The following is a 24,588-nucleotide window of genomic DNA, read 5'->3' on the forward strand; positions in this document are numbered from 1 at the left end:
AATTACTCGCGATCAAATGAGACAACGGTTTTATAAAAATCGGTTTTTGTAAAAATCACAACCGTTTCTCTGTCAACCAATCAATGCAAAGAATTTTTAGATGTTTCAGCGGTAACAGTCGGTGGCGCGAAACTGGCGTTTTGAGCGCATCATTTTGGACCGAATAAAAATTTATCTGAACATCAGTGAAAACTAAATTTAGGCAAGACCAGTCAGGGCAAGGCAAAAATAAAAAAATCAGATGGCCGAATTCATTCTCATATCATTTATTTTAAAATTGGTAAAATTGTATTGTTACAATTTTAACAAGTATTTTCTGACAAAATGGCCTCATTTGATATTTGAAACCAGGTGGTACAATGTAATGTCTTGGTGCACTGACTTTCGGTGTGAAGTACCGTTTCATGGTGGTATTATTACGGGTTGAAAGGAAGCATATCATCTTCGCACAATTCATCCCATCTGACTAGATTCCAAATGCAAGAGATTATTTTTAAATTTATGAATACATGACATCTCGCTTCTATGATTACTTAATTTAAAATAACCTAGGGTTAAGTAAAAAAATTATGTATTATTTAAAGTATAAAATTAATTGTTTCTTAAAATAATGCTAAAACTGTCGATAAATTTATGAAAAATTTTATGACAGTGAACATAAACTAAAATCTACTTCTATCAGTTGTTCTATGAATGCAATGTATTGGTGTTGATTAAATTTATAATTATTCATATTTGGCCAAAGTTTAAATTTTCATGAAATGAGCAAAAAAGTGGGTAAAAGTAATGAAGGATGAATTTTATATCTTTGGAAAAAATAGAAACCACGCGCTCTTTCATTTTTCGTCCGCTTTCTAATCACAATCAGGGGCAATTAAAAAGTCCAGTTTGGAAATCTAATTAAATTCTACTGTTTGATGATTCCCCTCATTTTGTCGAGCAATGCCTGCAGCTCGTCAACGTCCTCGAATTCATTGTGCTTGTGTTTTTTCTTGAGCCGCTCAAACTTGGCCTGTTCCTTAGCCCTGAGTTCCTCTTGCTTTTCGACCAGGTACTCGTCAACCTGCGGACCGCTGAAGTCCTCAGGGAAGGACGGCTTGTGCGGAGTGATGAATTTGTAGAGGCGTTCGTTGAGCACGTAGGCCTGCAGGGACGAGTTGCACTTGACGTTGAACCACCAGTCGCACGTCAGCAGGACTTGGTTGAAGATCGTCCCGTTCGGACACAAGAAGGACGCTTGACCGCCGTTCAGGTCACAGTAGTGCCAGACCTTGAAGGGAAAAAAGAAAATCAAATCACTGCAAAAATATCAAATAAGTAATTTTTGTATTTGACAATATACCGCAGTTCATTTACAATTAGTTACTATTCCTTTCCTTATACTTTATCGTAAAACATTTATGCAACGTTCAATCCAGAAGTGTTTTGCCGGTTGCCTATGTGCAGCTTGATTTGTTAAATATTGCTCTTTGCTACTCCAAATTGAGTTTCCATTCAGTGAAAATTGTTGAGCGTGACGCTGGTCTCGAGTTTGAACTCACGACCAGCACGCCTTTTGCAGATTGTTGTTGGAGTGAGTCATTTTGACCAGATGTTTTGCATATTTAATTACATTATGCAAATCGAATGCAGTGATTAACACGTTATTATGAGACATATATTATGTTAAGTGCCTGCCATAACTTTCTCACCATAAATCAAAAGGCAAAGTATACACTTGCCTTCTTTTCTCAACAATAACGTGAGATTTATTTTCAATCGTATTTCACGACATCCTTCAAATAAATATCTGCTTTTTTAAATGAATTGCAACAATTCAATGTGGAACAAAAGATGAAAGATATATATATGTGTAACTTTCATCGGCCGAGCGTAACTAATTCAATTTTTATTGTTGCATTATTGAGTAACCTTGTCGAGTGTATTATTCTCGGCCAGTACACTCTGTTTCTTTTTGTCTCAACTCAATGAATGATCAAACTTGCTCGCAATAGAAGGACGTGTATTTTTACGAGGCTGAGAATTGCTTCTCTCACGACCGTTGAAAGTCAAGCGACTCAATTAAATACGCGCAAATAAATTAAACAACTATTATTGCGTTAAAAAAGTTTCAAAACTTTTAACTTAATTGAAAGTTGTGCCGGGTATAATTATAAATGTGATTTTAATTTATGATTCCAATTTGAAAAAAAATCTGCTCACCTGACATTGGGTCTCAGGGTCTGCAAAGAAACCTTTGTACCTCTGCGTTCGGCAGTCGAACGCCGTCGGAGGGATGGTTCTGTAGGTGGGGTAGTCCACCCCCGGCCGACCAGGTGCTCCCTTGTTACTTTTCACCTTCTTGGCCTTGGGAGGTGCGGGAGGTGGGGGTGGCGTTGGCACTACTGGTGCCAGCGATAGCAACAGAGGCAACCTTGGCGGTCCCTGCTCCTGTTTTTCAATTTTAATTGTTTTATTGTCCTCATCAATCAAAAGTTAACAAATAATTAACCTGCGGAAGCAGAGGCACTTGTGGATACCGATGAATGCCGTTGAAAAGGAAGTACTGGTAGTTGGACGGTGCAATTAACCTTCGGGGGCGGTTAGGCGCTTCGGTAGGGGCCGCCGTGTCGTTGATGCCATCATCCGTCGGTTGCGAGTTGAATGACACTTTTATGCAATTTGACATGTCAACGAGAATAACTGGAAAAATAATTTTGTCTAAATTAAGATACCTGTGATTTTTATGGAAAGAAAATGAAAAAATAGTAATGAGATTAATTTTTTTTTAAACTTTGTTGTGATTTATATGCACTTACTAGTATCAATAGGAAATAGAATATTGAGATGATAACATAATTTTCAGATCTCAATTTTTTTAAATGAATATACTGTGCGATATTTTGCAAAAATAAATACTGCGAGTTTTTATTTAACAAAAAAAAATCGGTGATTGCCTGATTTTTTAGTCATGATACCAGTTGGTCAAATTAATTTAATTGTTTATAATCAATTTAGCCCAAGGATTTCAATCAATAAAATAATCATTTTAGTATACTAATACAATTTCAACCTATTCCAGGAGCTGTAAAAGCCAACTACTAAATAATAGCATATTGGTGCGTGAAATGTAAGAATCGTGCCGTTGTAATGAAAGTAAAATGCATCTATCCAACGCCCATCATTCCTCATTCCCATTGAAAAGTAAATCAAGCGAATACTTTCGACCTCTCTGTTCGTTGCTAAATTTGGGCCGTAAACAAAATTAATGAGGCGAAGAGACGCAGTATTTCAATTAAATCCCTCGGGTGAATTCGAGTCAGGGTCGCGCGAGTTCAAAGATTTACTCTCATGATCCAAACAGAGCAAACAACAATCAATTCGGCTGTTGGTCGCTTTTATTAGGGCGCTCTCTGAAAAAAAAACGGCACACGCCGGGGTCGAGTGAAAAAAAAAGGAATAAATGCACTCGGCGTGAATTGCGCAAGTGTTGTTTTATCGCCGTGAAATCTTCTCTCCTTTCAAGGGAACGTACACGCGAATAAAACTCGATGGACTGGAAAACCATTCGCGAGTGAAGTAATGAGCAACTGAACGTAAAATTTCGAGGTGTTATGTGTGCGTGTTGCAAAAGAGGCATTTTCTTCCCTAATGGGATGCTGCCCCCCAACAATCAACAAGTTGACAGCCTCATCAATCTCGGTCATGACGAGAGGGAGACAAGCGAATGACGTGAGTGTTGCGAAATTTCACATTGGCCAACTTTTTTTATGACACATGTGCGAGCCAAACTGCAGCACGCGCAGAAAAAAATGTGCGAAAAATGGAATAATAAATTTAGCCGGCAGTGCTTCGTAGGCATCAGAGAGAGGCGTGCGACTTCCTTGTTAATTTTGGATGGCGCCGCCTACAACGACGGAACTCCATTATGAAGGGACAGGATTGTAAATTTTAGGCAAAGGTGGTTTTTGTTGTATGTAACCATAGAAAATGCCGAAATTTAATATAAGATAAGTGGCAAAAGGAATTACGTTTATTAAAAATGAAGTAAAAGCAGGATTGATGGTTTTAAGGAAAAAAAAAATCATAACATAAAAAAACAATAATTATTATTTTAGCCACTCAATTTTTCAATTTTTAATAATGAAATTGATAAAATAAATCATCAAATGACTGAAGTTTTCCTACATTTGTCACGTTACTAAATTAAAAAAAAATAAATTAATTAATATATCATTCTTTGTAAGCAAAATTTTAGGCTTGATTTCTATAAAAAATTGATGATATAATCTCTTTAAAGTAAAAATAGTGGGGAAAAATAAGCAAAAAGGTAAATATCTCTGTAGCTCATTTGGGCGTGGGAAGAAACAATAGGAAAGTTATTAATAACTTTCCTATATTATAGCATTCAAGCACTCTAAACCCAGGCACGTACACTTGTACCAGCTAGGCTGTCAATTCCCACGCATTGCCTGGATTTACTGTTATGTTAGAAAATTAAAATGGGCTTTTTAATCATTGAATAATTTGAAAAAATTTACAGATCAAGTTTTATCTTCAAAAAATATATTTGAATAAAATTTAAAAATTAGGAGAAAAATGGCATTATGTGACTTTTTTTGAATTTAAAATAATTATTATAAATTTATTAACTAAAGAGTGTCTTTCAAGATTTAATTAGAGAAGAAACAAATTATTATTTTATGAGCAAATTTATAATTAGTTAGATAGTATAAATATTATTCATTATTATTAATAAGAAACTGTTTAAGTTTCAATGTAAATATTTGAAATATTTTGAATATTTCACTACAGAGCTTGTGAGCATACTGCTTGAGAAATATTGAAAATTAATTAATTAATTGTTATTTAAATAATACTTGAAAATAATATTTTCTAAACTGAAACTGCATTCAAGTCAAAATAAATGAATGAATAAAGTTGGTTACTTAACATACTATTTACTTTTGCATTTATATGTGTTTGTCATTGAATTGGGGTAAATACAATGAAATTTAATAATTCGCATTTTTCTGAATTTTATTTCAAAAAAAAATTTTTTGACTTCCGTTTTTATACAAACTGATCTAACAGCAAGTGACTAAAATTCGTCAGCCATGAGTAACATAAACGCAAACGATCCGCTCACCGGCGTGATTTGAACTCGCCGCCGCCGGTTCTCGGACAAAAGCTCTTTAAAAACATAGCATCCGCTCCCACGAGAGTGAGTAGCTACCTATCGAGAAAGCCACTTTGGATTTTTTAAATGAACTTATAAATTAACGTGCCTCCGACAGAGTTTTTGCTCTAGTTGTGTGAGCGCACCGAGCGATTCCCTTTCATTTTCAGCTGACAGGAAACCCCTACGCCATAAATTCAATTTTTAACTCTTTAAGTCTTCATTTTCATGTTATATATTAAAACTTACTTTTGCTTTTCGTAACGAGTTATTTGTATCAGATATGCACACATACAACCTTTCAATGCTCCACATAAATCGTGTACAATTGATCCATGTGTGTGCGCATTACGCAAGATCGAGACGGCGGCTCGGCTGCAAGTTGCGTCAAAGAGACGATCGAGCGTTTTATTTCTTTCTCATTATTTATTGTGTCTCATTTAGAGAAAGTGATTCATGAAATAATCCTCCCTGCACTCAACTGGTTTTGCCTCTGTCATTCACCTGCCCGCACCTGCGTGTGTGCATAATGACCACTTTCGCTGCAGGATGACCATTCTCTCGCCAGGTATACCCAACCCTGCATTTTTTTTTTCACGAAAAGAAGTGCGTGCTCGGAAGAAAGTAGTTTTGTTGTTTCGTCACTTTCACCTTGGCCTTGTGCCTGCCGGGTTAATCACCCAATTCGCATTCTTTGCATTTACATGCCGCAGTCGTCGCGTTTCCACTCGCCTGGAGACCGGAGAGTACTTTTGCTTAACGCACTTTTAATTGCGAGCAGCTCTCTATATGTCATGTAAGCGTAATTGCACATCAGGTGCGTCGCCGGATGAGAATCGCACTTTTTGCTTCGTCTTCTCTCACTGTGGAGAAATTATTCACATGATCTTGCTCGTTTTGGCACCGATGCTTGCAATAAATTCTACTTTACTCGGTGTAATTAATTGCCCATGAGTGAATTTACTGCATTTAATAATACAGACGGTACATTAATTTTAATGTAATAAAATCATACACTTGTATATGTATTCGCGGATAAATTTTATTATTTTGTATTGCAAGGTAAAATATTAAAATGACAAAAAAGAGGTAGAGATTAAGATTTAAAAGTTTTCCATTGTTGACCATTTTATTATGAATTATGTGAATAGTTAAGACGTAAATAATTTAAATTATTGTTCTGAAAATTATAGTGTTTATTAAATTAAATTATGAATCCTTGAGAGTTAAACAGCAAAACTAAAGACATAATATATATTAAGTTTACTCTGTCCGCATTTCTTTTTAATTAAGATTTTTAATTGAAGCTTATGATTCACACATTCTTACATTTTGAAAGAGTCGTTTTATGTGTTTTTAAAGGTTTTGACATTAATAAATAGTTTGTTTTGATATAAAGTAGGACTGAAATTTGTATTCGTCTTTTTTATTATTGTTTATTGCTGCGTGAATTTAAAAATTTGGAATTATTCTGGAGGGTAAAACAAACCTAATTTGAAGAAAATTTTGTATTTTTTCTGGCAATTACTGAAGTTAACGTGCATATTTCTGGATTATTTCTTTTTGATACACTGATCTGATTAAAAATATTTTTCTACTAATCTCTTCTAAAATAATAAATGTTGTTAAGTTTTCTATCCAAACATTGGTATTATATCCTTTTAAGCCATGTAAATTTTCCATTTTTTCCGTGCTGGTGTATTTGATAAAAAGGAAATTGACGTTTTAAAGAATTTTGACAAATCTTATTATGGAATTTGTTCATTTGAAAACCAAAAAATCAGCAAAAATCCAATTTTTCTCTCATTTCCATCATTAATTTTCAAGAGTTGTTGAAAATTTGCAAGATGGTGAGAAGATTTGCTCGCGTAGAGAAGTTTTCATAATTTTGTTTCAGATAAAGAAAGCGCTCATTATGCTATTAAGACGATCTTGACAAGAAAGCTACGGTGTGAATTTTTTTCTTGTCACGCAAAGAAGCCGCCGATTCATTTCCCGCGGCATTTAAATAAAATAAGTCGTGCTTCTGCAGACCGCAATGACGAGAGCGCACAAATCAAAAATTTTCATTGTGCGGCTTGTACCAAAATAATCGCGGATGAGTCGAACATTAAATTTGCTACGTGCGTGGGGAAAGGCGGAAGATGTACCGCGAGTTGCTCTCTATTATATTATGTGCGGCCTCTTTGTCGGAATTGTTTGTTTTCTTGAGCAAGGCACCATGACTATCGTTAAAATGTGTTTCTTTCAGCGTGTATATATCATCCGCGGAACCAACGCTTTACGAAATAGAGCTCAAATCACGAGCTTTTGTCGTGTCACTTTTTCGTCTTGCTTTAATCCTGTGGCTTTAGTTTAGCTCCCCCGAGGAGATGATGGAGTGATAATTTTGTAGAGCTTTTAAAAGAACATTTTTAATAGTGAAAAGGCAATTAAGACCAAGGTCTCGCACGATCAAAAATTCACAATCTCCGAATTCCTTAAAAGCGTATCACGACAAAAGAATTAAATTTGTCCGCAAGTTTATTTGTAATTTAATATTATTGGGAGCAGCTTTTACGCAGAGAAAGAACCTTGGAATTTGGTAGAGAAATTTGCATTTTCATACAATGGGACTTTACGATTATTATTCAATTTCTCTGCGTGAGAGTAGGTCGGTGCAGTAATTCGAACATTTTAATTTGTGCATTTCTCCGCAATAATGGCGCGTGTTCGGCGCGCGCCTTTTGCTGCTGCTGTCCGTCATCATTATCGACGGTCTATGCTATATTAAATTATCAGGAGAGCTGCGCACGAAAACACTTTTCTCTCATAGTTCAACGTAATAAATTTCGTATACGAGAACGTGTAATAAACACATTTGGCTCACCACCTGGGCAGCCTTTTATTTGCGCGGCGCTGAGAGTTGAGAGTTTATATATTTGCCAACGCCAACACAATAATAAATCTAACGAACACCTTGATTTTTTCATTAGTTTCTAATTTCAGCAATATATATGATGGGCTGTATAAAATATCTTTTTGTCATTGTATTTGCAACTAATATATATTCCCTTTTCGCAAAGCTTTAATATTAAGCTTTAAATTAAAAACATTATATGTATTAAACAAAATTATAACATTGCATCACAAAATTTCACATTTTCAAGCTTTATTGCAATTTTTTTTCATATTGTTGAATTACACACAATTCAACTTAAAATTAGTGACATTAAGTCACAAAATAATTACGCGAGACTTAAATTGATAATGTGTAATAGATCTAAATTATAAAATACTTCCTTTCAGTTGCGTATCTCCAAGTTATTAGCATCAATAATAGTGCACTCACCTATGCTGAGAAGTGCAAGAAAAAGGTGCGTCCTGTTCTCCATGTTGATAGAGACTCTCAACTTGAAGGTTCTCGACGCGCGCCTTCTCCCTTCTCTTCGGCGCTGGTGCTCGGCTTTGTCCCAAAGAGGCCGCGGTGGTCTGCGAAATCAACTATCTAATGCGCCCACTCTAATTGACAAGCGAGTAAGACGTTTAGACCATTAAATAAGATTTTTTGAGAGAGGTGGCGCTTTTTAAGCGAACGACGAAAAAGAAAAATTCCTGTTTTACAAAGACAAGAGGAAAATGTTGTGAAATCTGATACTTTCCGCGTAACAAAAATGCAAGTGTCCCGTTTCCTTTTTTATAGACTGTACTTGAGTTTCCTCAAAATCCTCTTTAAAGCTACTGTGTAATACGATACTTTATATTCAACTTTGTATCGTTTCCTCTTAAACATAAGGTGTTTGCATTTGCATATAATGCAAAGTTTGCACAATTTTCATGCTCATTACCATAACTTGCAGCATTTTTCTAAGGATTCAGGAATAGTTTATATCGAGCCGTATATTTAAATATTATTCGCATTCAAAATGATCATCTTAATTAATTATAGACGTTTTTTAATTAATGGAGACGTTTTGGGAACAAAACAAAATTAATTGACGTTGCCAATTAATCAGGTAGTTTTTATTTTCTAGTTTCGAAATAGTAATTGATGTCCTGCTGAACAACTTCAGAATACATTATAAGTGGCGGAGAATGGCTGGAGGAAAAAATACTGGTACACGTGAGCCGGTCTTACACACATGGCTATAAAACTGCAAAAAGGGAGGAAATAGAAGTTGTACTTTTGCATCAAGTCCACGAAACTAACAGGTACTGCTAAACAATAAAAAAAAACGCCCGCTGGTCGAATACACCGCGCAAGACAATACAATTCGTCGTCGTTAAAAAAGGCACAATGCAGATGCATATAAAAGTCTAAATAATTTACTAGAAGGCACTTTCCGAGCGGAAGATAAATTGCCCAACAGAAACACGAAGTTTCGCCGGCTGTCAAGCCTGAACCTCATGATTTTTGCACGCCCCCGGATACCGCAACAACACAACTCTCGATATATCGCTTTTGTATAAAAAGCATTTTCAATTTTATAATTTCAGAGTCAAGATAATGTAATCCGCCCGCCAATTCAAATCCTGTTCCTTTGTTGTTCCTTTCACTGCCGAGCTCGCGCGAAGGTCTTTGCTCTATATATTATATCCTTTCATTGCCTAGTCACGAATGCACCTTTGGCTAACTCCACGCGCATAACAACAAGAGCAAAGAATATCGAATGCGAGCCGCGAAAATGTTCGGTCATCTGTATAATCTGTGGCGTAATTGTTTCGCGATGAAAAGGAAGGCACAAAAAAGGGAGAGATATTTAACTTAAGGTCACGCGGCGGATAACATATATCGGCACCCAGCTTACAGCAGAAATTATTATCTGTCGAAGAAAATTGGAGAGGCAAATTTGTTAATGCCAAGGTTCTGGCGTACATTTTGTGACAACGAGGCAATTAAACTGAATTTTTTTAACACGGAAATCAGGCTTGATAAGAGCCCTGAGTTGCCACAACCTAATTGAAAAAAGATAATATACCCTTCCCATCTGATCTTTTGTCCGCAGCAGTCTTTTGGAAAAGTGTCTATCTACACTTCTAAAAATTTCACTACTTTATTTAAAAGACATAAAATGGCACTAAGTGAAGATGTTTTCCAGCAGATCCTTGGTGATGCTACGATGAGGAGCGGCCACGTCGTGGTGCGGCCTTCTATAAAGGCGGTCGTTCAGGGCATAAAGGACCGTGCTCAGGTCGCAACGCACGTTGAACCACCAGTCGCACACAAAAACGGCCTGGTTGAACTGAGTCCCATTCGGACACAGGAAGGACGCTTGGCGTCCATCAATGTCGCAGTAATGCCAGGCCTGCAATAAAATTTATTAAAATAATCAAAACCAATTATTATCTTGTATTCTATAAATTCTATAAAAGGAAATATCTTTCCTTATCATTTACATAAATTTTCTTTTTTTTTTAATTTTTCTTATTGACAAAAAATTATCTGAAGGGCTTTGTAACAATTGTGATTTATTTCTATGGCTCTTCCTTTCTCACAAACTCGCCGAGCAGGCTGATCGTCAAATTATTTTTTATAGAGCCCCGTACGTTTTTAGAATGGCGAGGAGTGCTCTCGTTGCTGTACTCCCGGGCACAGAGTCTAAATTTGTTTATTATGCGCCCGTTCACTTCTTGTTAAAGACGAACGTGTCAAAGGTTTCGCCGCGCGGAAGGTTGTTGCGAAAGGACCCTTTGTCATTTATTACCTGGCATCTGGTCTCTGTGTCTGCGAAAAAGCCTGGGTACGGCTGCTCGTCGCAGTAGAAATTTGTGTAGGGAACTTCGCCCAGCACTGGGTAGTCTGAACCAGCACGACCTGAAGGAGCAAATTTAAATTTATAAAAAAAAAAATTGATAGCGTCTTTGTAAGTATGATATTAAGAACTAAGTTGATAATAATTTATTTTACTTCATGATGGGCTTTAAATATTCCTGTCTCTATTAAAAAAACTTGTTTTACAATATTTTATTAAATCAATGCCTACAAGGAAATGCCATAAATTGTTTTTCAAACTCTTATTACTTGCTTAGTTTTAAGAATTCGTCTTAATGTCATGAAATATTATTGTTTTAAATTTAGTAAGGCATCTGGATTTTAGACTCTGAGATCTGGATCAACCATTCAGGTATAATTAGGAAATGATTTAACTGCTCGGGTGTTTCTTTATTTATTTCAATCCTTCATTTTTATGACTGCTGTATACGTATGTGCAGATTAAACGTTTTACACGTGTGCTCGGAGTCTGAGCAATGTTGCAGAACTAGTTTCATTTATCAACTTCCATCTCCAGAGAGTCACGCATGTATTTTCACAGCTCTCTGAACCTTACAGGGACGAATGATTAATTTTCAATTTAAATTCCTATGCTACATTCCCTATCATATGAATGAAAATTTAATTAATGTAATAGACTTAACTTCAGTGAGCTCTTACAATAGATTATTGCAAAACAATACAAAATTTTCTAACCCTTTTCCTGGTTCAGCAAAAATGTGTATCTGTCAAACAAATATCCGAGGCATGAGAGAATTAAGATGGATTTGTTCCAAAGTGACCTTCTAATGGCCCACAACAAACGAGCTCTCTCGTTCTTCCCCGAAAAGGATGACAATCCCTGAGGCCGTCGTATCCAATGTATCTCAATAATAAATCCCCCGCACTACACATAAAAAATAATATACCAGATCCAATGGCGCAGATGTCATTACTTAACCTCTAATTTATTCATTATTCTCACTATATCTGTGACACACTGAGAAGGAATAAAAAAAAGTTTCCAAACAAGTTTTCACAATAAAATCCCACGCCGAAGGACCCGGCGCTTTTCTCTTTGAATAATAATCGTGCGTACCTCTTCAAGTCGCTCTCGGACCCATCCTCTGTTATTACCGAATTATTATTGCAATACGCGAAATATGGAATTGCTCGTCTGGCAAAAGGAGTATCTCTTTTAAACTTTAATTCACCGTGATATGTTTATGACTGCCGCACGCCTACAGACTCGTCTGGGCACCAGGTGCTCATGCTCAACTTATATGAACATACCGTCTGCAGAGGTGCCTTAATTGTGAATCGTAACGAAGCGTTCTTTTATGGCATTTGTATGTAAATTTTATACGCAAAATTGAATTTTAGTATGGTGGTTAGCCATCTCAAATTACACCTTGTTTGTAAAAATGCAAATCGATATAATTTTTTGTTGAATTTTCTGCCTCTCTAGCCTGAAAAAGCCTCTCGAGGGCACCGCCGCTCGCGGAGGTGGAATGACAAATAGGCACACACAGACACCGTGGTTTGGTTTGGTGGCTTGCAAAGTAAATCGCGTAATTGCCTCTTGAGAAAAAAAACGAGGCGATTTTCATCTCCCTTGTTATGCAGTGCGTTGTGCAGAGTGTGTGTGGATTCCGTTTATCTGGGCCGCAACCTTGGTGTGTGTAAATTACCTTTGTGTTTGAATCATTATGCATGATGACTTATGCGCAGTGCCCTTTTTTAACAAAAAAAAAAGATAACAAACATTAGCATTGCTCTACCTTTTTTGGCGGTGCCTTTCAAAGGATTTGCAATGCCAAATGATGACATTTCTTACTCTTCCGGGATGAGCAAAAGATGAGCACCACCAGCTATTAAAGTAAAGAAAAATAATGCAACCGCAATGGCGAATTTAATGGCTGTGGTATTTCGACAATGCCAAAGTATAAAAAATGGAGAGACTGGCTTTGAAAGATCGCTTAATTTGTTTACAGAAGCATCTTCCTTCTTTTAATGGAAATGATTTGCATATAAACGTTAATTATATTTTAATTTTATGCTAATACAAGATCAAGGGCAGATACTGTGAGAATCAAGATGTGAATGTATTTTATGCTGATATTTTTCATAACGTGCGATAACGTGTATATATAAATTATTTTAATATATTATTATTTTAAATATTTTATATTATTTTATTGTACACAAAGCAAAAATAACATCAGATTTTAACATAAGATTAAATAAAAAGATAGTTTTTTTTTTTAATTATATGCATAAATAATTAATATAAATCTTAAAAAAACAATTAAAAATTGCAAAATTTTGAATTTCTTTGAATAGAAATGTTTCTTTAATGTTATTATTTTTTTTTAAATTAATATAGAATATAGAAAATTATTTTAATATTAGATAATAGTATTATTTATGTGTGTGTCTAAAATATTTCTCAATGTATAAAAATTAATGCACTGCATATTTTATTTTTATGCTAATTGTTTTGCCTTAATTAATTAATATAATCCAGTTTTCGACAATTACCGGTTATATTTTGGTGTAATCAGGTGTAATGTTCATTTTTTGCTTTATTCAATTCCATAAAGTGATCTAACTTGAGTATTAAATAAAATGTGTTAAATCAGAAAAAAATCAACATGACAAAATATATTTTCACATTTTCCTTCCCTTTGTTCACCTTTGTTCTTAATTGTCAGAAAGAAACAAAAAACGAATTCTAAATATTTAAGATACACTATTTTTGTTTCTTATATCATAATATAAGTTGATTTAAGTCAAGAAACGGGGAGCAATTTTCACGAGAGTACCCTGGCACACGGTACAACGTTAAAAATCTAAACACTCATCCCATGCAAAAAGAGCAATAAATAATAAAAGCGAGAGATAAGCACGCGCTCTCTACTAACTGGTGAGCGACGCGCGCGCGAGTGTATATATTACACACATAACACACACCAAGGCTCATTTTCCACTAAAACCGCGGCGCGACCTCTGCCCCATCCGCGATCGAGAGACCCCAAAGGTCAATGCTACAAACGCACCTGGGATGGCCTTGCCCAGCTCGAGGGCCTGAAGCACCGAGGGGCTCAGGAAGCTTGCGGGCAGATGCGACTGCTGACCATCGTCGTCGTCGTGAGGTCGCGCGGTGGCCGACTTGGTGCCCAATTCCTCGCCACCAGGCTGGGCGGGGGCCCTCGCCTTTTTCACGGGCGCTCCTTCCTCGGCTCCCTCTGCAAAAAGGTCAAAGGGCACACAAATATAAAAAGTGAAAGCTGCCTGCTGAGAGTGGTAAAGTGTGCGTGTAATTGTTTGTGTAATATGCAGCACACTAAAATAGATATATATATGGCCCGCCCAAACTCCACCCTGCCGCTGGCCCGAAAATTGCAACTTTTGAAGCGTGACGTCAGAAGAGCGAGCGATATACCTGGAATAATGGGTTTTTGCGTGGTCTTTAATTTATCCTCATTGTGTAACACTCTCTCGGCTCTTTTTCGGAGTGTCACGTGTCACACGCATAAAAGCAAGGGAAATATTTTAAGAATTCACTTTCGAAACTATTTTTAGAAATAAATCAAATAATGGTTTTTAGACTGTTTTTTTGCCTTGTTAGGTTAATTTCAGGGAATTGGATTTCCAAAGGATCTGACAAGCATGGAAATAATATATAGTAGAGAAAAACAACAGTGCAATAAATCACGACCGTTTGGAGCATCCGAGAAGAGAGGCGACTCGAGAAGTTGAAACTTTTTCTGTAATGTAATAAATCACACCGTCGCGACGTGCATCAACGTCTTTATCAAAATGCTAAAGGTACAAATCGACAGACAGGAAAATTGGCCAAATTGGCGCGTACGTGAAGTCAAATGTGAAATCAGCACCTCCGAAGCACATTAGCACATTAAAGCGTGTGATTTACCGTTTGCTGGGTGAAAGGGAAACAAAAACAATTAGCACCGCCTTTATGCACGGTGAAAGGGCTAACCTTGGGTCATCTTCTTATAATTTGGCGAATAAACAGTGGATATAGGAACTGGCAATTGGGCCTGCTCTTCCAGTCAGCTTTGTTTCCATGGGCAGTTCAAACCCAAGGCCATTCAGCGACTGGGCAAATGACCCCAATATTGTGTTAAAAAAGCAAAGAAAAATTCCCCGGAATTTAACTGCAAATCCTAGACTTGTTTGTGTGACAAAATATGAAACAAAAAGTCTCACCTGAGCGCAGGTGGCAGAGCAGGAAAATGACAAGCAAAGCAGCGGCTCGGCCCATGATACTGAGCTGCCGGAGTGCTGCTGGCTTTCCTCCAGAGAGCCGAGTGAGGAGGGGGGCGGCAGGTGCATCTCGACACCCTTTTGGCCCTGACCGGCCCCACCACCGCACTATGGTACTCTCGTTATTGTTTGTTTTGCCTTACAATGATCAGTGGGACGGAAAAACGCATTGAAGACAATTGCTAAACTCGGGTCTCATTAAAGTGACATTCACAGTTTTTTTGCTCTTAATTAGTTGTGTTTGTTTGTTTGTTTTTATTATTATGTCGACAAATCATTACACGACAAGGAGTCTCAACGCTGAGTGCTCTTGGCAATCTGCTCCTTGAGCACCAAAATACTCTGCCGCTGCTCGGGAGGCAAAGCAGCGATCTGCTCGTCGGAAAGCTGCAGCACTTGCATGATTAGTTGCGCCTGCGAAAAAAAATTTTGATCCATTGTAAGACGGACTCGAGGGGCAAAAAATTTAGTTTATTACCTTCTCTTGGTCGGAGGCACTGTTCAATCCAGCGGCGCCTGGGAAGTTTGGAGGCGGTCTTTGCTGCACTGGAGGGCGTGGGACAGCAACTGGTGGCGGCACTGCTGAAATTCATAAAGGGGAATGTTGATGGAAGATTTAGAATCAATCAAAATAATTTGCTGATAATTTTTTTCAGGTTCATTGCAAGTTTTATGTTGAATTTTTTTTATTAGGCCTATAATTAATGAATTCTAGTTGAATATTGAATTTTTATTATTCGCATGATGTGTGAATAAAAGTTTCAACATAAATATTGGCTACTGAACAACAGATGGCACGATTTCAAAATCCCACTGAAGGATTTCTTTCTTTCCATCTTGATTATATTATTTCATTTCCATGAAAAACACTCACTCTGCATTAAGACGGTTAGACATTCATGATAATCCTCAGGCAAACTTCTTCATAGAAATATTTACCTGAGAACTAATTGAAACCGATCCTCTCTCTAATTATATCTGAATTAATTACTTGAGTCGGCTTTGAAGCCTTCAGGCAAAATCATGCGACACAGGCAAGTTTATTTCATTTGTTGAGGAGAAAGTTATTCTTTACAAAACTTGATTCCATAGCATTATATGATAATCAGACGAAAATAAAATTATTATCAATTATGTGCAACTGGTTGTTAAGACACTTGCATAAGTGAATCAAAACTACACACACTTTGATAGACAGTAAAAGTGAATAGTCTTCATTTCAATAATCAATACTTAATTTTACCTAATGCAGTTTTAAGCATGCTGATAGCCAAAATCAACCGATAGTCTGCAATTTTAATGTCCATGCAGTAAACCAGGAAGAGATGATGAACTTACCAGAGCGAGGGTCGCCTCGAGGATCGGCAACAAAAGTGGCCCTGGGATCTCGCATGTCCCTGTCTCGGCGAGGATCTCTGGGAAATGCGCTGAAAATGAGTATAAATTTATGGTCAAAAGTTAAATGACCATTCGGTGATGCAACAAACCCATCCTCCACAGGAATGATAGGACTAAGAAAATTCATTTTTATTGAAAAATTGGGAAAAGTTATCAGTATTGTGTAAAGCAGAGGAGACTTACGGCTCAAATGGCTCAGAAGGACCGGTTGGGAAACCCCTTTCTCCTCGAGGGTCTCGCGGCGGCATAGCAGGTGGCATACGAAGATCCTGATCCAACATGGCAGGCCTTGCTCGGGGATCCAAGTGACGAAGATCTAAATCTGCAAGTAAATTTACATGCGAAATTTAATTATTGCATTGTTAAGAAAGGGAAAATTAGAAATTTACTTAGAATCTTTGTCAATTTGGCACCTAAATTAAATTTTGTAACTATTCGAGCTTGATTAGAATAAATATGAATTATATTTACCTCCACCAGCTGCAGGAGGAGGTCGCTGCAAAGGAATGTTTGGACCAGCAGCCGGCCAAGAGTCTTGAACTGGTGCAAAATCTGGTTTAGGTCTGCTTGCCGCAAACTGTATCTGAGGTGGGATAGGCATGGCCATCTTGTCCGCAGTTAGGATCGGTTTTGGAGCCGGATTGGCCTTGTGTAGCATTGCCTGAAATTAATGATATTAAAATTGATGGAGGACAAGACACAAGACAAGTCAGAAACTTACAGCAGCAGTGACTGGATCGACAATCCGCATGACGACCTGCGCCTGAAGCAGTGCGTACGCAAGTTGCGGGTTTTGCATAAGCATCGTTCGAGCCTCAGAGGGGTTGTTCTGTGATTGAAAACCAATGAAGTTTATTGAATTTAGTTAATTTGTTACACTTTAATTTGATACTATACCTGGCAACATAATTTCATTTGTTTCATGAGCTCAAACATTTGCTCTGGTGGAAGAGAGGCAACGGCTTTGCTGATGGCCTCTGGGGCTTTGTCAGGATCGACAGCATCCCCGTAGGGATTTTCCACCACTGGCCCTTGCAGGAGCACTGGAATTATAAATTCATTAGATGTAATTTAGTTTCCTTTATAGAAGAGAATAAAGTAAAAAAAAAATTAGAAGTTTTACTAAAAATTTTAATAATAACGAGAATGATTAAAAATATATTTACACTGCATTTCCATTCTGGATTTTTCAGTACAAGCATTGTCAACCCTGAGAGTACGTCCTCCTATTTCGTAGCCGTTTAAGTTGCGCATGGCGCTGAGGGCTGTCTCTTGGTCTTTGTACTCACAAAAGCCATAGCCTTTAGGCTTTCCAGTTTCTCTGTCATACACAAGCCTGCACAAAAAATCAAAATAAATACAATAAAATGAAATTTTTAAACAACCAAATATTTACTTAAAAGACAGAACGGGTCCAACTTCACTAAAAATGTCTTTCAACTTCTCTTCCGTCGCCTCGTATGGTATGTTGCCCACTGAAATAATTTAACGAAAAAAATTAAAATTGTAGAAAATTGCTCAGCATAAATTATATTTCTCATTATCCCCCTCACCAAAAACTGAGCGGAGCGATTTGTCCATCAAATTTGGATCTGCCATAGTGGATAATTATTTGATCCACGTCAGAAAAAGAGCCACTGGGCGAAACAAACAAGCCGGTCGAAATTCGGATGTTTTTGTTATGTTTACTCTTCACTCGTTACTGGCGGCCATTCATAAATATCCAAGGCTGCCAACCTACTTTCATACAAATCAAGCAAAACTCGATATGCAGGTAGTGTAATCTTGTTGGTACTAATGATTGTTGTGCTCTTTTCGCCTCGCCCCTCGCCCAACACCCTCGCCTTCCTTCCTCGTCTTCCCTCGTTCCTCGTTGCGTTGGATTGGAGGTCGGAGTCGTCCGGATAAAAACGAAAAACAAATCAACAAAACATTAGGCAGACCAAATTGTTAGTGATTTTGTGATACAATTTCTCATTTTTATTCAGCCTATCAATCATATCAAATTCCAGATATCAAAGTAAAATTCCATTTATTTGACGAGAATGAGAATATTCCAGCTTTGAAATGCGAGAAGACCCATTCGAAGGCGCTGAGAAGTCGCGCAAGTGGCGTAACCACCACAAGACCAATTGCAAGGAAACTGAAGAGGATCATTTGCAATTGGGACAGAAATTCGTCTACGAACTCGAGTCTGGTCGAAGCCTGATACCAGCCGCTGACCGACTGTTGCTCTTCCTGCGAGGGGCTGGTCGCCGCAGACACTCCAAATGCGGACTTTACTTGGTCAAAATGGGTCTGGCCCACGTTCCTGACGAGCAAATTCCCGTGCTCCTTCTCAGACTGATTGCAGATAAAGGCACTCCGGCTCGGTTGAGATGTCCTGAGGTATTATTTTGGAGTTAAAAACTCTATGTAAATTAAATTAATGAATTGTTACATATTATTTAAATTATTTTTAATGAAAAATTATATAAATATGTTTGCATAATCTAATTATAAAATGAATTTCTATTTAGGACTTTGTCGTCGAAGTGATTGAAACGATGGCCAATCTAGGGGTCAGTCTCCACTATCTGTACTACATGGGAGGCACCCTTTTGGACTCCTCACGAAATCGCTACCTGATGTCAGCAGTGATGGCCAACGTCCGGAAGGTTGGACGTCTTCTCTTGGAAAGAGGAACCACAGTTGAGCAACTGGTCACTGCCCCCAATGGGGTTCGTCGATGCGCTGACGGAAGTGGACATTCGCCAATTAGCTTTTGCCTCTGGCATTTCCAGTTCTACACTGATCCTGGCAAGGACCTTCTGGAATGGGTAAAGTTTGAATTCAATAATATATCAAATTGAACTCAAATGCCAAATTTAAATTAAGTTAACTAAATCCCTCCCTTGAGTCGCATGAATCCTCTTTCCTACTTCAACTGACTTTAACCCGCTTTAAAAATTAAACTTCTCTTTTTATAATTTCAAATCTCTAATATTTTGTTTCAATTCAACAAATAAAATTACATATAATTGCAACTATTGACTTACTCTGTTTTTAATCACAGGTAGAGCTTCTTCTCTTCCATGGTGCTTCGTTTGTCCTTCAGAGGGAAAACAACATCAACTTGGACAAGTCTGTGCCTCACTATCTCATTGAACACCTATTTGTTTTTGTTGACGATGAAACCCCCTGGGTGCCTACAGCTTTAAAACTGTTACACTTGTACCGAGAGTCAGGAGGTCGGATGTGGACAAAACAGAACACTAAGCATGGCGCTCAAAACGCCTTGGAATATGCAGACTTTGAGAGATTGGAGTTTGATATGGATGTTATCCAAGCTATGATGAAGACGCCTAGGTCTCTTATGAGTTTGTGCAGAAACTGTATCAAAAAGGCTGTGGGTAGACAGTTTTGGAGGGAAGCACCAAATCTGGGTTTGCCCAGAGAGCTGACTAGTTATATCATGAATTGGAACTACGAAGAAGAGTTCAAGAGGGAGTATGGCATTCGGCTAGTGCTACAATCCCCTAGTGTGGAGATTGTGGAATAGAGCAGGCAATAAGAAAGACTGCATAGCTTGTTTATTTCTCAATGAGTTAGTAAGCCAACTCTACTAACATACGAATAATAGAAATCTCATATTTTTTGTCCGTAACTTGCTATCATTACCCTAACCCACAAACAAGCTCTTGACTTGGAGCTCTTACAATTAGTGTGATGTTTAAATTTGTAGATCTATATAAATTCTGAGTCATTGTATTTTTCCTCCAATCAAAAATGAAATATTTTCCTTCCGTCTTTAATTTTTCTTATTTTTGTACCGCAGTGTACCAAACAATTTATTTCAAATGCCTACTTTGAGCTAAAAAGGGTGCATTCTTACACTTGCTAAGACTTTCATTTGGATATCTTTTGATTAAATTAGGAACTAAAAATAATTTAAAGATTTATATGATTGTTGATAATTGAAACAGTAAATCCCAAAATTAAAATAATGATTGTATAGTGGCAAAATTTGAATAAATTTTTTTCTTTATATTTGATAAACATATTTTTATTTCCAAATCCTTATTGCAGCACTAATAATATCCACATGCATCAGTTGAACTGACTTTGAATAATCAGGTCAACGGCTGCCTGAACATCACCATTAGTAATCTCCAGCATTTGCACACTCAAATTGTCATCTGTCAGACCGAGTTCTCTCATTTGTTGCAGTTCTTGGGCCCATCTACCAGCAGGTGGGGCAGTTGAAGGACCCTAGAAATTAAGTTTAACATAAATCTGGAAAATATATTTCAAATTAAATCAGTACGGCTGTCGGAGGTGTGGGTGCTGTGTTTGTGGGAGCTGATTGATTTGACGCGACTGCAGGACTGTTGGCCAATGAAGGGACTGACTGGAATGCCTGCATCAAAGCAGAGTTCAGCATTTCTGGGGTGAACAGTCTTGTTGGTGCTTGTCGAGATCTGTTCACTCCTGGAATAATAAAAAATATAGACATTAATAATCATAAGACCGGCTAATAAATTCCTCTAGACCTGAGATTGCAGAAGCAAGAGCAGCAGCAAGCTGATTTCCTGTGATTTGTCTTGATCCCTGTCTGGGAGAATCTTCAGTCTCCATGTCATCATTGTTTGCAGCATCATTTTTGCCATGGTCAGCAAATTCTGCAGCCAAATGTTTCACAGCCTCAGCCAATAAGGGACACTTTTTGCTGACTCTTTTGACAACCTCTGCGTCCACCATGAGCATCAGCAAGTCAGGGTCTCTGAGGATAGAAACTGCGACTGGATCTTCTTTCAAGCCAGGAATTGCAGCCAAAACATTTTCAAAAATGTCTGCCTTATTTAACCTCTGAAATTAACAGTGAGTAAAAATTCAATATTTTCTTTACAAAGTGATAAAAAGTTACCGACAAAGCAAAGCGAATTCCTGCAGCAGCTGACTTCAGAGCTAGGGCAATTTGACTTGCCTCTTCATTTGTGAGTTGAGGTCTCTCTTTGTTTACCGTCGGGCGACTCTTTGAAAAAACGTGAACGGTTTCTCCTGTCTGCAAACCATAGGTAGACAAATCGTTGCCGTCCCTCAAGACGAGCCCTCGGTAAATCAGATCTGAATTTTTGTAGAGAGTCAAATTTTGAAAGCATTAACATATTAATATACTGATTAGGTCTGGTTCTGATGAAGTTTCTTTTGCTGCCAAGGAACGGAGTTCTTGCACTGAACCTGTGAATGAAACCTCTCGAAGAGTTGGGCTGCTGTGTACCGGAATTCGGATAGAAAGAAGCACTCTCGGACTATCCATTTTTGAATTATGTATCCAAGATATTACTTAAAAAATAACTAAAGAGTTCGAGTTGAGAAAATTGCAAGATCACGTTGAAATTGCGCCTCTATCCCGTGTTTTTGACAAGTGACTAGTGCTGGGGCTGGGGGGCGGGTGGTGGTGGGCGGTGCCGGCGTTGGCAGACAATCTTGTCTTGTTTTGACAGTGCTACCAACGCAGCCAAACAGAAAACATAGAAAAAGAAAACAAATATTAGTTATCATACCTCGACTTGAGTTTGACAGTTTTATTATTCGTGAAATTTTAATTTAACATAGCTCTAAAGTAAATTATTCAACCATGTAATATCTTATTTTTATTGTAAAAATGTCCGAAAGTCGAAAATTATGGGGCGAAATCCCCAAACCCTCTAAAAGTCAAGAGCCAACAATGGAAAATCAGCCACTGCCTAAAAGAGAGAATTTGCTGGTCGATGTTCCTCTTAAGTGCACTCCCCTGCCAGGACCGCAGCCTAAACAGTAATTAATTTTCTTTTTTCAATGTAGTATTCCATTTAAATGTAATCCTCTATTTATTATTTATTTTTCAGAGAAAATGACGATTGGGCCAAATTAGACGAAAATGTCCTGACCGCAATTCAATGCCTGGATGTTGTAAGACAGATGGGTCGAGAATCAGAGCTTTCAGAAATATTGGTCCAGTTGCAACGGGAGGACGAAAAAATAATTCCATGGAAGCGGAGACGGCGGCATTCGAACGAAGATGTTAAACCGAATATGTAATTAATTCACCTTTAACCAAATTAGATTTCATTAAAACTTTAGATATATATAAAAATATTTTAGACATCCCAGTGAAGGCATCGATTCCGAAATTTGCAGAAAGGTCACAAAAAAAGCTGTAACTGCACTTGTAGCCCATAGCGGCTGTCATTGTAAGAATTGCCATTGAATTGTATTGGAATAATAATTTTAATTTAGCATATTTTTTTTCTTTTTAGACGCAAAGGATTCCGTTTTAGAAACGCTAACAGATGCTGCCAAGCACTTTATATTTAGCATGGGCTTGCAGCTTAGCCACCGAAAGGCAAATCAATCGGTATGAATTGTTCTATAGTGTGATAAAGGACTAAGGCATTGTCAATTTGTTTTATTTAGCCTGAATCTGCATTGATGGAAACAGGTATTGGCACCATGGCTGATCTTTTAAACTATTATGAGGAGCGTGTGATTGTGTATCGCCTTAATTTAGAAGCCGCCATTCAAAAACTTCAAGAGAATCCTCTCCCACTTCCAGTGCCGTAAGTTTACTGCAAGATGTAAAAAAAATGTGATTCTAATTTTAAAGTTTAGCCAAGAGGAAGAGACCGCAGTCGAGATTCATTTTCCTGCCGGCAGTGAGGAAATGCAGTCTTCTCTTGAGACTGGTTTGCAGATGCTTCTGAGTATGGAGGAGGGGCTCGAGTAAAAATTTAAAAAGAATGAAATAATAATGTTTAACGTATAGACTTAAATGTACATCGTTTAATTTTCAATTACGTGTTTTGAAATCCTACAGTGTTGAAGATCATGATTTTTACATTTTTTCTATCAAAAGCACCACAAGAAAAATGAAAATTGTATGTAAATAACTGAACAGAAATTGTTTCGATTTTTGCACATAATAGTAATAAAGATGAGTGCAATACGTAGAAATAATACAATTAATTACGCTTCATGACCTTGGAGACTCTTCCTGCAACTTCTTAACAGACATCTCAAATAGCTTGCTGGGATCGCAAAATCCTTGCTTCGTCTTACCAAAGGAGTTTGGCCCGGATGATGTGGGAGTGTCCCTAAAATAATTTTTTATTTGTTTTTATTGTGCACTTCAATTTTTGTATGAAAAAAACTTTTCAATAAATTAATTTCTCACCGTCCAATATTTTTCATGCGCATTCTTGCTTCGGGTGGCATTTCTTCTGGCTCGGAATCGCTGTCGTCATTGAAGACAGCTGCAACTAAATTTTTCTTTGGTTTGACCACTGGCGCTTCAGCTTTGCTTGCCTGCTAAATAAAATAGATTTTTTTTTTTTAAATTTCTGATGATTATCTATTTATTACATACCTGCAAGTTGGGTGCTTGCAGTTTCATTTGAATTCCGCCTGAGGGTTTATTTTTGTTGCCTATCAGAATGGGTTTCGGCTTAGGAGGATCTGGATTTCTTGGTCGTCTATCATCGTCCAGGGGGGATCTCGACCGCTCCCTTGACTGGCCATGGCTTGAAGATCCTGCTGGGTTAACACTGGTGGATTCAGATAACCGTCTTTGAACATTATGCTTAATAAGGACGCGGCTTTTTCGATCTTCAGCCCAAAATACTTAACAAAGTGAATGGATAAAATGTAAAAATAAAACAGGACAAAATCATTTTAATCCTGGAGACAGAAATTATCCAACACGTCTGCAGTGCAGTGTTGATCATTTTTAACGCGAATTTGCAGGAAGGTTCGGGGAAGCTTTGTAAAAATCAAACCTGAGTATTTTGAACTGTATCTGTAGCTATCTCGTCCCGACATTTCTAGATCGAATATGTTTGGAAATTCAGCTACATTTATCACTCAAAACATTTTCACCAACATTCATAGCCCTTCGGCCAGCGTAGAGTCTGTCTAGTCAAAACAGGTAAATAAGCAATCATACCAACTTTTGAACAAAATACAATTGTTTTAAATTAAAAGTATGATAAAA

The 24,588-nt window shown here is 37.5% G+C and overlaps 7 protein-coding genes across 11 annotated transcripts; 2 read left to right on the plus strand and 5 right to left on the minus strand.

Annotated features, from left to right (window-relative positions):
• Positions 1 to 250: 250 nt before the first annotated feature.
• On the minus strand, positions 251 to 8,840 carry LOC132196445 (uncharacterized). Its single transcript, XM_059619109.1, has 4 exons — positions 8,490 to 8,840; positions 2,492 to 2,682; positions 2,203 to 2,430; positions 251 to 1,270 (listed from the first exon to the last, which is right to left on the minus strand). The coding sequence occupies exons 1-4, from the start codon at positions 8,530 to 8,532 to the stop codon at positions 908 to 910; spliced, it is 825 nt and encodes a 274-aa protein (XP_059475092.1). The 5' UTR covers positions 8,533 to 8,840; the 3' UTR covers positions 251 to 907.
• A 292-nt stretch (positions 8,841 to 9,132) lies between these two features.
• Positions 9,133 to 15,243, minus strand: LOC132196446 (uncharacterized). Its single transcript, XM_059619110.1, has 4 exons — positions 15,123 to 15,243; positions 13,949 to 14,137; positions 10,843 to 10,952; positions 9,133 to 10,443 (listed from the first exon to the last, which is right to left on the minus strand). The coding sequence occupies exons 1-4, from the start codon at positions 15,175 to 15,177 to the stop codon at positions 10,216 to 10,218; spliced, it is 582 nt and encodes a 193-aa protein (XP_059475093.1). The 5' UTR covers positions 15,178 to 15,243; the 3' UTR covers positions 9,133 to 10,215.
• Positions 15,244 to 15,462: 219 nt separating this feature from the next.
• Positions 15,463 to 18,305, minus strand: LOC132196442 (cleavage stimulation factor subunit 2). 3 transcript variants are annotated; one of them, XM_059619104.1, is made up of 10 exons: positions 18,131 to 18,305; positions 17,974 to 18,052; positions 17,744 to 17,913; positions 17,475 to 17,620; positions 17,299 to 17,406; positions 17,049 to 17,238; positions 16,761 to 16,899; positions 16,518 to 16,606; positions 15,658 to 15,758; positions 15,463 to 15,593 (listed from the first exon to the last, which is right to left on the minus strand). In XM_059619104.1, the coding sequence occupies exons 1-10, from the start codon at positions 18,174 to 18,176 to the stop codon at positions 15,474 to 15,476; spliced, it is 1,188 nt and encodes a 395-aa protein (XP_059475087.1). In that variant the 5' UTR covers positions 18,177 to 18,305; the 3' UTR covers positions 15,463 to 15,473. The 3 variants fall into 3 exon arrangements, with proteins under 3 accessions (XP_059475087.1, XP_059475086.1, XP_059475089.1); XM_059619103.1 differs by having other exon boundaries at positions 15,658 to 15,761; XM_059619106.1 differs by lacking the exons at positions 15,463 to 15,593; positions 15,658 to 15,758 and adding an exon at positions 16,391 to 16,467.
• Positions 18,306 to 18,398: 93 nt separating this feature from the next.
• Positions 18,399 to 20,609, plus strand: LOC132196443 (uncharacterized). The gene is made up of 4 exons (XM_059619107.1): positions 18,399 to 18,526; positions 18,590 to 18,965; positions 19,097 to 19,396; positions 19,633 to 20,609. The coding sequence occupies exons 2-4, from the start codon at positions 18,645 to 18,647 to the stop codon at positions 20,116 to 20,118; spliced, it is 1,107 nt and encodes a 368-aa protein (XP_059475090.1). The 5' UTR covers positions 18,399 to 18,526; positions 18,590 to 18,644; the 3' UTR covers positions 20,119 to 20,609.
• Positions 20,608 to 22,004, minus strand: LOC132196444 (ubiquitin-like protein 7). Its single transcript, XM_059619108.1, has 5 exons — positions 21,735 to 22,004; positions 21,484 to 21,683; positions 21,110 to 21,425; positions 20,884 to 21,047; positions 20,608 to 20,828 (listed from the first exon to the last, which is right to left on the minus strand). The coding sequence occupies exons 1-5, from the start codon at positions 21,874 to 21,876 to the stop codon at positions 20,667 to 20,669; spliced, it is 984 nt and encodes a 327-aa protein (XP_059475091.1). The 5' UTR covers positions 21,877 to 22,004; the 3' UTR covers positions 20,608 to 20,666.
• Positions 22,005 to 22,076: 72 nt separating this feature from the next.
• Positions 22,077 to 23,696, plus strand: LOC132196816 (STAGA complex 65 subunit gamma-like). The gene is made up of 6 exons (XM_059619714.1): positions 22,077 to 22,376; positions 22,448 to 22,636; positions 22,704 to 22,792; positions 22,859 to 22,956; positions 23,016 to 23,158; positions 23,211 to 23,696. Exons 1-6 carry the CDS (start codon positions 22,225 to 22,227, stop codon positions 23,323 to 23,325), a joined length of 786 nt encoding a protein of 261 aa, XP_059475697.1. The 5' UTR covers positions 22,077 to 22,224; the 3' UTR covers positions 23,326 to 23,696.
• Positions 23,362 to 24,514, minus strand: LOC132196817 (PEST proteolytic signal-containing nuclear protein-like). Of its 3 annotated transcripts, none has more exons than XM_059619716.1 (4): positions 24,374 to 24,514; positions 23,965 to 24,128; positions 23,773 to 23,906; positions 23,362 to 23,692 (listed from the first exon to the last, which is right to left on the minus strand). In XM_059619716.1, the coding sequence occupies exons 1-4, from the start codon at positions 24,414 to 24,416 to the stop codon at positions 23,572 to 23,574; spliced, it is 462 nt and encodes a 153-aa protein (XP_059475699.1). In that variant the 5' UTR covers positions 24,417 to 24,514; the 3' UTR covers positions 23,362 to 23,571. The 3 variants fall into 3 exon arrangements, with proteins under 3 accessions (XP_059475699.1, XP_059475700.1, XP_059475698.1); XM_059619717.1 differs by having other exon boundaries at positions 23,773 to 23,903; positions 23,965 to 24,131; XM_059619715.1 differs by having other exon boundaries at positions 23,965 to 24,131.
• Positions 24,515 to 24,588: the final 74 nt, after the last annotated feature.

Source organism: Neocloeon triangulifer, unplaced genomic scaffold, assembly GCF_031216515.1.
Source record: "Neocloeon triangulifer isolate White Clay Creek 2 clone unplaced genomic scaffold, ASM3121651v1 ptg000012l, whole genome shotgun sequence".
NCBI classification, from domain to species: Eukaryota; Metazoa; Arthropoda; class Insecta; order Ephemeroptera; family Baetidae; genus Neocloeon; species Neocloeon triangulifer.